This window comes from Agrilus planipennis, unplaced genomic scaffold (genome assembly GCF_000699045.2).
Source record: "Agrilus planipennis isolate EAB-ADULT unplaced genomic scaffold, Apla_2.0 scaffold6, whole genome shotgun sequence".
Taxonomy (NCBI): Eukaryota; Metazoa; Arthropoda; class Insecta; order Coleoptera; family Buprestidae; genus Agrilus; species Agrilus planipennis.
Window position 1 is genome coordinate 1259235 of NW_020439302.1, and position 12584 is coordinate 1271818.

At 36.4% G+C, this 12584-nt stretch overlaps 1 protein-coding gene across 17 annotated transcripts in view; it reads left to right on the forward strand.

Annotated features, from left to right (window-relative positions):
* Positions 1–12584, forward strand: part of LOC108732440 (zinc finger protein 37) — a 190593-nt gene that overhangs the window by 168909 nt on the left and 9100 nt on the right. For 12 of the 17 annotated variants that reach the window (XM_025978372.1, XM_025978374.1, XM_025978376.1 and 9 more), the window contains one exon: positions 6578–6710. In XM_025978372.1, coding sequence (XP_025834157.1) covers positions 6578–6710 — 133 coding nt within the window. The remainder of the gene's footprint in view (positions 1–6577; positions 6711–12584) is intronic. The other 5 variants (XM_025978375.1, XM_025978378.1, XM_025978379.1 and 2 more) reach the window with 1 other exon arrangement.

Below are 12584 nucleotides of genomic sequence, written 5' to 3' on the forward strand. Positions count from 1 at the left end.
CTTGAGTGAGCGATGCGTCCGCGTGGACAGCTGCTATACAATAATACATTTCCATTTACCTCCTTCTCTATATCCATACAAAATATCTATCAAACAAATAAAATTAAAATTTTCTATTGAAAAATGAAAGCATTCCATCAGTATTTTCTTATGACGTTGTCACGTTCGACTATAGTCAGTAAACCGACTTTACAGACAACCGATTTTTTTTTATTAATGCTTCGGTTTGTCCCACATAACATATCTACTGTATCTGTTTCTATTCATTCCTACAAATGATTATGTAGGTACTAGTTTCCAGAACCCTTACATCATTATTTTGTTACTCGTCTTCATCTGTAAGCCTGTTTGTCATGATCCTTTCCCTCAGGAACGACTAGATTAGATTACTGTTCGCAAATAGCTAAGGATGTGGGTTGTTCTAGTTCTAGATCTCTCTCAGTTCTGCTCGTGCGTCTATCGGTGTCTTCTTTTCGTATTCATAAATACTATTTCCTAATTCTACTGTTAAGAAAGTGGTAACACGTCTTATTATAGAGAATCATTTGTTCACATCCGTTTTAGTTATTCTTCCTTTTCAATTACTATTCGTAAATCGATTCGTCGCGATATCTCGCGCGCCAACTTAATTTTTCACGGTCAACTGGTAGTAGTCAGCTGAAAAATAGAGAGTCGATGACAGCAGGGACCCTAAAGGGGTAACTCTGACCTATATATATGATGAGTCATAATCGAGAGCGAGAATGGGAAAAGGGGTGAATAAAAATGCGCTGACTGACAATCGGCTCGTGCTACGTTAATTACAACGTTTTGTCCGTAAAAGGGATGGACGCATGTAGAACACACAAAACAGTTCAAACAAATGCATTTATTCTTAATTGTATTTATTACTTCACAACTATTACTAGATGTATGTTACTATAACTCTATAATAGAATAAAGATTCGGTCTATAGGGCCGTGGTCTAAATGATACTTGTCACTACCACTGAAGATGTCTGCCGCAGTAGCCGACGAAACGTCTGGACAGAATAGTTCACTTAGACCACGGCCGTATAGCCCGAATCTTCATTCTACTATGGATTCCGGCCGTGAAAGCCTTTGTTCTTATATAAGTCTATAAGTTTATTACGAAAAGAAGGCAAATGTATTTAATGCGAATGAGCCCGGTGAACCCTTAACCTATCACCTTGCACTTCTCAAATAACTGAACAGAAATTTAATCTACATAAGTCTTCCTCTGCCGCTCTTTACTCCTGTTGTGTTTAATATGTCTCTAACTTGTCTCAGAAAGGTGTCCTACCATCCTATCTAACTTTTTCCTTATTGACATAAACAGAGGCACTGTTGTTCTCCTATTCTTACCAATACCTCCTTCCGATTAGAATTTACAGGGACATGCCTCAAACAACCCCGTAGATTCCTCGATACTGTCTTTACATAAGGAACTTATTATGAGGCAAATCTACCACATGTGTAGTGTAGCAATGTTACCATCTGCCCTATAGGGGTTTGATTGGACAACCATTAAATGTAGGAACTCTTCTTAGATAAATTGTAGATATCTGCTAGTGTGGCATATTTGAAAATTATCAGCTGGTGTTATTGATTTTCCCAATTTCTTTTTAAAACGGATATCAATTATTTTTCCTCACAAGGGCTACATGCAACATTCATAGTGATGTGCAAATGGGGTCCACGTGAGGAAGTGTGGCTAACCCCGTTAGGCCCTAGTTTCCCCCTTCCCTTCTTTCAAAATTGTAGTAGGGCGCACTCTAAACCATTTCTATCCACGGCTTTATCATCACTCGCTTATAACCCTGCATCTCATACTCTTCTTTTACCAAGCGGCATGGCCTAGAGGTCTAGACCAATGCTTAGCATTCGGGAGGGCGCCGGTTCGATTCCGGGTCCGTCTGCCTTGGTCCAAGTTTTTCTGTGGTTTCCTTGGATCATTTAGGTAAATGCTGGGGCAGTAATATTCCACAGATAATCTTTCATTATCTTCTATCTTCATTTCGTCCGTCTCATCCTTCACACCCGAACCACTACCCACCCATTCCCACGATTCCTGAAAGCAGGCTGAAGAGGGCCTTCCGCCCTACTTTCCGGCATAGTCCGGAGGGACTGCCCGCCCACCAGCATTACTGGCTGGTGGGAATGAAACACCCAAAAGTTTTTAGTTTTTACTCTTCTTTTGCGCTCCGTCCACCGTCCTTGTTTCGCACTCATCCAGAGCCACATGCATCTGAGTAATATGTATTTACCTACACTAACTTCTCCGTGCCGTATTGACCAATATTAAAATATATTGAAGTTTTATTGTGAATTGGCATTGCATTTTTGAAGAATCTCTTACACTGTAGACTCTAGAGGCTCTATTTCGTTGTCATTGTTTGTTCGTAGTAGGCGACGAATGGTGTGCGTCGTCGCTAGGTGGCAGACGAGCGACTACCGTTGAAAAATGAGAGAGAGAGAGAGAGAGAGGGAAAAAAAGACGTCCCGAAGGGGATAAATTAAAAATGATTGTTCTCATTACCAACGAATTGTTAAGTGTTCGCTCTTGTCTGAACGATTTTTTAAGTGTCAAAACTGGTACATTTTTAAGCTCCTGGAGCTTTTAGGTATATTATCTATTTTTATACCTAGGTGTAATGCCGTTGTTCACAGGATAACATTATCATAAAAAAAAAACAACGGCAGGGATTCAATACCTTATAAAATACGCTATTAAGGAAAATGGATTAAAACAAATAGTAAAATTTTATTTTGGTTCGTAATCTTCAGAGATAACGAAGGACAAGCAGTGACGACATTCAAGTGCTCCAAAAATATTTACATAAAACTGCCTGATTTATTTTATATTTTTCGGTTTGCAAATGTCGAACTGGAGGATTTGGATTGGAAAATGTTTTTCATTAAAAAAAAAACAAAATAAATTGATTTCTTAGCCTTCCTATACATTCTGACAGAAACCTTTTTGTGGTTAAGAAGAAGGAGCTCGCCGATTTCCACAACTGCACAGAATCAGCAGCTGTCAGTTACTTTACGGTGAGGCGGAAGTATATAAAGCGCCCCGCATTACTTAACTATCTTTACAATAGCAGGAGAGCAAACACAAATGCGATTATCGTTGTCGTCTATACATGTATGCACACTTCCTAAGTTTCATGTTAAATAGCAATATTCTTATAATTCTTATTGAAGATAAGGTAGAAGCGTCTAAGTTCTAAGAAAAACAATTTAAAAAAAATTGATCAAAATCTGCTGCTTCTTAAGATAGCAGAGATAGCAGCAAAAGTGTGAACCACATCTTTCTGATGGAGATTATTTTGTGGGTAATAGAAATAGAAATTATTCATTAGCAAAAATGCAAACAACCGTCTGGCCCTGACACTTTTCATCGTCAGCATCCTTGTCGTCGTTCCCCGTCTCCCGACTCGACAGCATAGGTATCGTTGGATCATTCGTAGCTTTAGGTATCTGGAGTCCATAGGTAAAGAAGCCCAGGTGTCCCGTTCTCATCGTTTAATAACCAAAGAAATAAATTTTAGGGGAAAGAAAGAGTTACGATTAGCCGAGGGTCCGTTGCTAATCCTTAAAAAATAATGAGGGCGGCCGCCGCCGCGAACGCCGCGCCGCACTCTGACAGCCGTGGTGGAGTGTAAGAACGCAAAGGGTTCGGGGTTTCGTTTATTAGCTGGTTACTTCGCGACCGCCGCTGCACAAGGATTTTTCGACTCGGATTTTGTTTTTAATCGTCGCGTATTTCTCGAACACGCATCTGCGGTACGAATTCGGGAAGGAATATTAATCCCGACGATGCGACGATTTTTTGCGTTTTCATTACTGGGAGAACGGCGAAACAGATGAAAAGACGAAATTAATGTTGCCCAAGTTAGTGTCTACAGAAGTGAAGTTTTTAGAGAACCCCGACACAAAAAAAACATGCTTATATGAAGAGGGGCATTGGAATGAGACATGAAGAGTTAGTCAGGGACATATTAGAGGCTAAAACAAGAGTAAAGGGGTGGCAGAGATAGTAGACCTATATTACATTACTGTTCTAGTTATTGGAAAGGGCGCACCTACACCTACAAAGGGTGTAGGTGCGTGCCAGTATTTACCCCTTTAAACGAATACAATAAAACTGAAAAGTTCGACTTAATATTAAAACGAACTTCGTGACTGTTCACAAAAAATGTAAAAATTCAAGAATGTTTTGATCAAAATCATAGTATGAGACTCCCTTGTTAATTTTAAATCCAGGTTGATCTTCTGTTCTAGTAACGAAAAGGACTAGTTATTTGGTGACAGTTCTTTCTTGTTTTGCCAACGTTTCTCATTTTCCTTTGAAAGAGAAAAAAGAAGAGACGTTGAAAGTCTACATCTGTTTTCGCAACGGGATTCATCGGTACATCTTAAAGCATTAATATTCACTCCATTAACTTTTACGCTTCCCTAATGTTTTCGTAAACTACTCCTAGTCCGGAATAGACTCAAATGATGACGAAGAAGCATCTGGTATGCAAAACATTAGGATCATTTGTAAGAATCCGCTCCAAAGAAACTCGCCAAGTGCACCTTAATCTTTTTTCCGTGAAATAGTTGTTGGTGATGAGAAATCGAAAATTGAAAACCTCTGGATTTCTAAAAGAATCCACTCCATAGAACTTGGAATTTTAGTTTTTCTCGAACATAACCAAAAACCTAATTGTACTTACGTACTTATCATAAATTTAAAGGAGAAAATTTTTTGGCATAGGTAGACTACATTCCCAGAAAGGTGCTATTAGAAATTAGGGGTATTTTATATAAAAATTATTCATACATTCACGAACTAATATCGATTAATTAATCTTTGTAAAGGACTAGATAACCAATCGATAGAAATTGAGGAAAATTCAGTTGACATTAAACATATTAAAAAAAAAGGAAAGTGACAAATATATCATTGGATAGATCCAGATATCTGCTTTTCTTGTGATGTTCCAAAGGGCAACTTTTGGAAAATTATCCCAGACATATCTGGTGACTATTTCCTACTATCTAGCTTATCCCTCATGTCTAAGAAGGTACAATTTATCAACCTGTTTCACCCATTTCTTACTGACTTCCATAACGCTCTCTGTTCTCCTAATACGTCCTCATTTCAAAGAGTTTCTGTCCACGGCATTCTCGACATCCTCCTGGGACACCACATTTTAAACGTGCTTCTAACTTTTTTTTAAATTAACCAATCAAAGTGATTTCTCCTTGTTAAAAGCGATTCCACCGTGCAAACCAACGGTAGGCGCTGTCAAACCGTAGACAATATTAATATTCAATACCTCCTTACAAAACGTATTACAATGAGACGGCAACGATAGCGCAAGTACTCGTGTGTTTAGATATTTAGTGGGGCCGCGCTTGCCCTCTCACCCATTCACGGCGAATTTTTTCGCGAAAGAGGAAGTAGGCGGCAACGGAAATCGCGTGCGTGAAAAAATTGCAAATAAAAAAGACGCGCCGCCGCCTGCGCCTGCCTCCTGCCAGGGAGGAGCGCTAGCTAATGTCGAGCGGCACAAATGGGCGCAAGGATGGTCTTCACAATAAATACTTAGACGCACACATACATTCGTTTCAATTCAACACATACGTATGTAGGCACATACTTGAAGATTTTTATCATACCCGCGCGCCCGCAATTACGCGGGAAGTACCGGCGCGACGGTAGACCAAGCGACGCGCTGCTGCTGCATTGTTTCTAAATGGCATTGCTTCCGACACGCGTCAGTGACAATAGCGAATAGAGTCGGTTAAGGAAACAAACGAGCGGACTTACTCAGCCAACTGGACTAGACCTACATCCCGCCCATAACGATTCAATGGTCACATCAACTTTTTTCGTATGCTTATAGCGAAACACATTTGCTAGACCGGCTCTGTCATCAAACGTATCTTTCCATTCAATGTCGCAAACATAAGTCTTTTTTATGTCTTCATTGACGTGTTTGTTAAAATTGACCACAAAAAGTTTGTGGTAGTCAGTAGTCTGAGTTCTTTGAACCTCGTTAACAGGCTACATAGAACCAAAACTTTTTCTAAGACAGTTACAATCATTTAAAGACCGAAGCCGGCCCTGTGCGTGAATTGACAACATAACATAGGTGTCTACCGAATAGCGTAGTGCAATAAAAACATTGCAGCCACTTAAAATGGATAATGTAAACATTGCCGATTATTAAACGTCTAAGATAAACAAACAATTTAATAATATACATACAAAAAAACAATACAAAAGCAAAAGAATGCAAAACAAATATTACACCAAAGTTGATAATAACGAGGTGATTGAGTGCGACGTTGCGGACCGTACTTCTTTACCAGCGCCGGAATTGAATTTATCTGTACTTTTTCTCGAAAACGGTTAACTTTCGGACATAGAAACATTTCGGCACTTAATATTTATGTTTTATAGTGCTCTATTACCTTCTGTAATCTCAATCTAGGCACTTATTATTCCTGTTACACACCCTGTGTTATTTATATTTCGAATAATTTCAGGATGATTTTCAGTGTGTGTTTTTTTTTTACAGCAGCATGCTGCTCTCATTGGAGGTCCGAATGCGACGACGTGTCCTTTGTGCCATAAGATGTTCCTCGGTGGCGAAGCCCTCATGGAGCATATGAAGCATACGCACAAGGATCCGAACGCGTCGGGTGTTGCCAGTAAGCATTAAATTTTTGTAGGAAGAACGTAAGAAAGAAAGTAAAAACTTGCGTGCGCTATACGTTTGGTTTGTTTTGTCTGTGAACGTCGAATGATTTTTGATGCCATTTTTTTTTCTGCATGTTCATCATTAATTATGCTTCTTACTAACCCGTGAACCGAAAGAAAAAGAAACGGGCGAACGTTTGTCTACCGGGTGGCGTCAAAATTGAAAACGTACTTGGCTTTTGACTGAGCTTTTATGTTTTCCATCGAAGCATGTCATTTGTTCTTTTTTTTTTTTTAGAATAAATTGTTATGTGTTGAGTAGTTTTGTGGCTCATATTTCCCCTTAATAAATTTACGATTTAGAAACCAAATTTATGACATATTTATGTAAAGACAGATGACATTTTAGGCATCAGTTGTTATAAAATGATTATTTAGAACACACACCAGCAGTGTGACAACAATTGTACAATAAATTATTGATTTCCTGTTATTTTAGTTTTAGTTAGATTAGTAAAAAAAACAAAACAATAAACAGCCAAGAAGATGAGATATTTTTATGATTAGTTCAAATAAAAGGGACGCAGTTTTGATAGGTGCCATACAATTGATAAAACACTTGGAATAAGTGATTGAATTCCTTCTTATGTGGTACATAACCACAGAAAAAAAAACCTTTTTCATAATATTAGATTTGAATGAAACGTGCTGTTATAAAAAAACGAATTTATCTACGAAAACAATTTTGCGCCACCCGGTATAATAAACGGTTGAACTCGCAGAGTATATTTTCGTAGTCAACTATGATGAGACGCGGTTAAAAAAGATGAAATGTATCACATCAAAGATAGCTATTATTTTCTGGCCTGATTCGAGGCGTTTCAACCCTTTAACCCCAAATCGAAAAATATTTCTTCTGATGATGGTACGCGGAACATAATCAATCTCTGTCTGAATGCACTTAAAAATTCAAAGGCGCCTTTTTTTCGTAAGGGGGGGTAGGAGTGAGTGGTGACGGCCGCACTACCCCCGTCCCGATGTTGTACACCATGTCCATCGATTAACAAAGCTAAGAGAGAGCTTAAAAGCATTTTTGTTCTTTGCTATTCATTTTTAAATTGTGTACTCATTTAGCCGCACTAATTCACCCTCTCTTCTACTGTAGCCAACGCTCTTGATCTTCGCGATGACACTTTGTACTACGTTAAAAATTCATGAATTGGAAAACTACCCTTGTTTTTTTACAGTTTTTATACAGTGTTAGGAATTTATTTGGTTTAAGAAATTTGTCAGAAATCAATCTTCTAGAAACACCCCCTTGTTCCAAGACTCACTAGGAACAAGGAGAGTGGGACCGTTTTTGTACATTTTTTTTACAAATATGTCACTTATGAGTAAAACAAAAGATACTGTATATCGACTAGCACGCTGACGTCTCAGAATCCCAAAATAATTCAAACGAAAATTCAGTGTTTTTTTAGTAGTTAGTGCCCCATTCCTTCTAAGAACATTGGGACCTCAGGTAACACCAACGCGAAAACTTCTTAGTAAATGAATTTGTTTCCAAAAGTAAATACGCTATAATTTAGTGCTTTTCAAGTGCTTATGGAAGAACCATTTCCAACATCGATATAGTTACATCCAGTATGTTGTAAAATTATGCTTTCATCTCTCGAACATTCTAGTACATCTACACCAAAAAATGCATGAAATAAATTAATAAGTTTGAAAAATATTGGTATTATAATAAGATTTCTTGTCATTGCAAACCAAATTATCGCTAAAGCTACTGTAATTTTCTGGTTGTCACCCAGTTGTTTTTTAGTGTATAATTCTTTACATTCTCCTTCCAGCTTGCCACGTTTTGGCACAGGAATTGGAGTCACTTAACTTTTGTTTACTAGCAATACATTTCAAACCTATTGAATTATTTTCACCATTTTTCAGTGAAGATATGACACTTGAATGCTCCAGACAAGAGAGCATAATTTTACATTACATTTAAAAAGTACTAAATTATAGCATATAGATACTTATATTTATAAGTGAAGTAATCCACTAAGAAATTCGGGCTTGAGAAGGAATGAGGCACTAAAATTTTAATTAGTAGGTACGTTATATTTTCATGTGAATTGTTTTAAGATTTTGTGATATGGGTGAGCTAGTCAATAAATAGTGGGTACCTACCCAAAAAATGGTGAAAGTTAAATATAGATAATTATGATAATAAAATGAAAGGTAATCTTTAATAAGAAAAATCTTTTCTGTGGAAGCCTTTGGTAAACAAAAGAGTCCCCGATATTTTAATATAACACATTTTCAAAGAGTAACAGACCGTGGCTGATACAATTAGAAGAGAGATTGGGAGTTCAAAGAAAGGGGTTTTGGAGCAACAAAAAAAGAATTAGCGGAATTCTTTTGCTTACACACCAGCTGCAGGTTTCCTATAGAAGGAAACTTTTCCTTAACGAAATAAGTAGATGTCGATATAAAAACAATAGCACTTAGTGTTTCCGCAGAAAATAAGTGGAAGATTGGAGCGTTGAGTCAGTCGAAGGAAAACTTTTAAAAACGGGTAACTTCAAAGTGGATAATAAAAACATTCTCGGAATTTTCTCTTTCTTTCTCTCTCGTTTAATTCGATTTTACAAAGCTACTTCGTCGACCAATTCGGGACGTCCCAGTTTTTATTAAAACAAAATTAATTTCTCATTTCTGTTTAAAATTATAAGACGTAGTAAAAACCCTAAAAATAATAATAAAATAACTGAAAAATACTAATTTCATGAACATTTACACAAAAGTATTACAGTAAAATCCGCTTATAACGACATCGAAGGGAAATGACAAACACGTCATACAAAGCATAGTCTTAGAAAATAAACAACTTTCTATTTTGGTTAGTTAATTAGTTTAATAGAGATAAAAACTACAAATTGTTATATTTATTAACGAAAAAAGAAAAAGAACGATGAATTGTAGTATCAATATACATAAGAAGGGTCAGAAAAATAAGCGAAAATGTTATTATTAATCATTTGGGTCACTATAGCCGGATATGATTTCTTGAGAATCAGTCATAATAAACGATATGTCATTTTAAACGGAGTCATTATATCCAAACATTCCTATAAAGAATTTAATATGAAAACCAAACTTAACACTACAATTACTTCATATTAAGCGGTTGGTAAATATAGGCGGAGTTATAATCAACGAATTCCACTGTATTTCTATTTCTATTTGACACCCGACATCATAAAGAATGGATTAAGTAAATACTTAGTAGTATTCGAAATTATTGGTGACAAATATAATAAGGGACTGTTCAGAAACCTTATGGCTCTGTAGAGGAAGGCGTCTGGTAAAAAATTGATTTTTAAAGGATCGAAGAAAAGGATAAACAAACGGATCAATATCTATTACCTGCATGCAATAACCTAACTGAAGATGACGTATTTCCTATGAAAGACAATTTTCGTCATGTATGTCTAGCCCCCATTTACAGTTTTAGATAGTTTTACATAAAAAAAATCTATTTGACAAACGTTTAAAAAAGGTCGCGTTGTTCGAAGGATATACTTCAAGAATCAAACCATAGTAGACCATATATATGGAAGTGATTGAAACAGAACAATTTGGTTTATATACATCTCCTCAAATAAAGAGAACGGATTCTTCTAGCAGCTTTTCAAGTCCAAAATTAATTAAAAGATTTTAATTTCATTAACGTTAACAAATTCTAACAAGTTTGTTAAAATCCAGGAAAATACAGTGCGCAACAGTGTTTAACTTAGTAGCAATCAAAGGGCATCTATTAGTAATATTAATAACGTAGTACAAAGAATGTTTGTACCCAAGACTCAAAATTGCAACAATCAATAAATAACGTTATCGACATAATGAACCTGATTGGTCGAGTATTTTAGAAAAAACGAATCAGAATCCGCTTTCGTCGAACTTCTACCTATCTCGTTTTTAATTTTATTTTAATTTTAATTTTATTTTGTTGATTATTATTTGACCAATTTTGTTTTGGTTGCTTTGGCGGTGACCTTGTCCTTTGTTAGAGCGCTGGTGGTTGGTTTTGCTTTATTAACAAGTTGTTGATTACAATTCGGCGATGAAACCAATTTTGCAACATCAGAATGAGAAATAAAGGAACGCAAAATTTGTTTTGTTGTCGATTTTTTATACCGGTTGGCTGTAACCTGGCGATATGATTACAAACATTACGAAACAAAAGACGACTTTTTTGATGCACCTCGTACCTTCCTAGTACATCGGCTATTAAAAAATTGGTGATATTAAGGTATAGCTAGTTCAAAATCTCATGGGCTTTCACATATGCGAGAGACGAGATCTCAGTATGCAGTACATGTCAAAACAAATCAATTTAGGAATCTTTTCTTGCTGGGCAAGTTGTTATTCAGCATGAGAATTTAATATTTGAACGAAGCAATACGTATCCCATATTTTTTATGGGATTAATTGTCATGGTTCCATATTTTCATCCCTTTAATTCGTTGGCTAAACATACAGATGGCGCACCTGAATTGGACACAAGAACAAGTGACATCAGATATTAACAAGGCATTTTCAAAGCCCACTTATATCAATTTGTCACTAAATCCAAATACTTATTGCTCCAGCCTATCATTGGAAAATAGATGAAATTTTAGCCTAATATCAATCTGGCACTGCATATAGGAATAGAAATGGCGTAAAGAAATACCGTAAGGGATATAATTTGTCGCTAAAAGATAGTAAGTACTTAATCACATCTTGTCGCTATAAACTATATTCGCCAGCTGTCAATTGAAAAACGAACTAAGAGTCGTCAAATTGACACTACACCACTAGTCATAGCGTATCTCGAGATAGAAATGGTGTAGAAAAATACTGCAAGAGCTATAATTTGTCGCTTAAGGGTGGTACTTGTACCCAGTTAGCCACGAGTCCAGCCTCGAAAAACGATTGGAGAGCTATCCATACTGACAAATTAGCGACAAATTATGGTGTCAACTTACAGTATTTTTCTGCGACATTTCTATTTCGGGACACTCTATATGCGTAGTGCCAGTGCCAGTCCCTCACAGTATTTTTCTATACCATTTCCATCTCCAGATACGTTATGTGAAGTGGCTTGGCGACTCTCCATTTGTTTTTCACTGAACAGTTCGAGAATAGGCTAACGACAAAATAGACAAAAGTACCATTTTTAGCGACAAATTAAAGCCTTTACAGTACTTTTGTATGTCCATTTAGAAGTACGCTATGTGTTGTGTTAGCTTAATATCAGGAAAGCATTTTGTCTATTTACTAGAAACAGGCTGAGGCGACAAATTTTTGGATTTGGTAAAAAATTGGCGACAAATTTGTCTATTTTAGAAACTAGAAATATAATTTTATCGTGCTATTTGATGACGGTAAATTACTTTGTATTACACCATCTACAGTCAATCTTTGAGAATGTCTGCCGCGAAATATCAGGAAGAAAAAAATTCCAAAATCCGCTGTCCATAATCCCAGAAAACTACACAATAGTTTCCAAAGTTGTACTACTCCGTTTATGATACCTCTTGATCTGCGTCCAGTTGATGTTTAGAATCTAGTTTAAGGATGTTTGGGAGGTACAATCGGAGACAAAAGTACATAAAATTAGAAATTCCTGATTAATTAGGTTTTGCAGCATATCATGAGGTAAATAAATACTATCTATACTAAAAAAAAGTGTACGGTTTGAGAGAAAATTTGGAATTTGACCAAAAACTTTGAATAAAATAAGAAATAACGAATAATATGGAAAATTTTTAACTGACTTTTGGCAGTGAATATGCCTTGATTTCAACTTCGAAACAAAAAAATATTTAGTTTCAATCTTT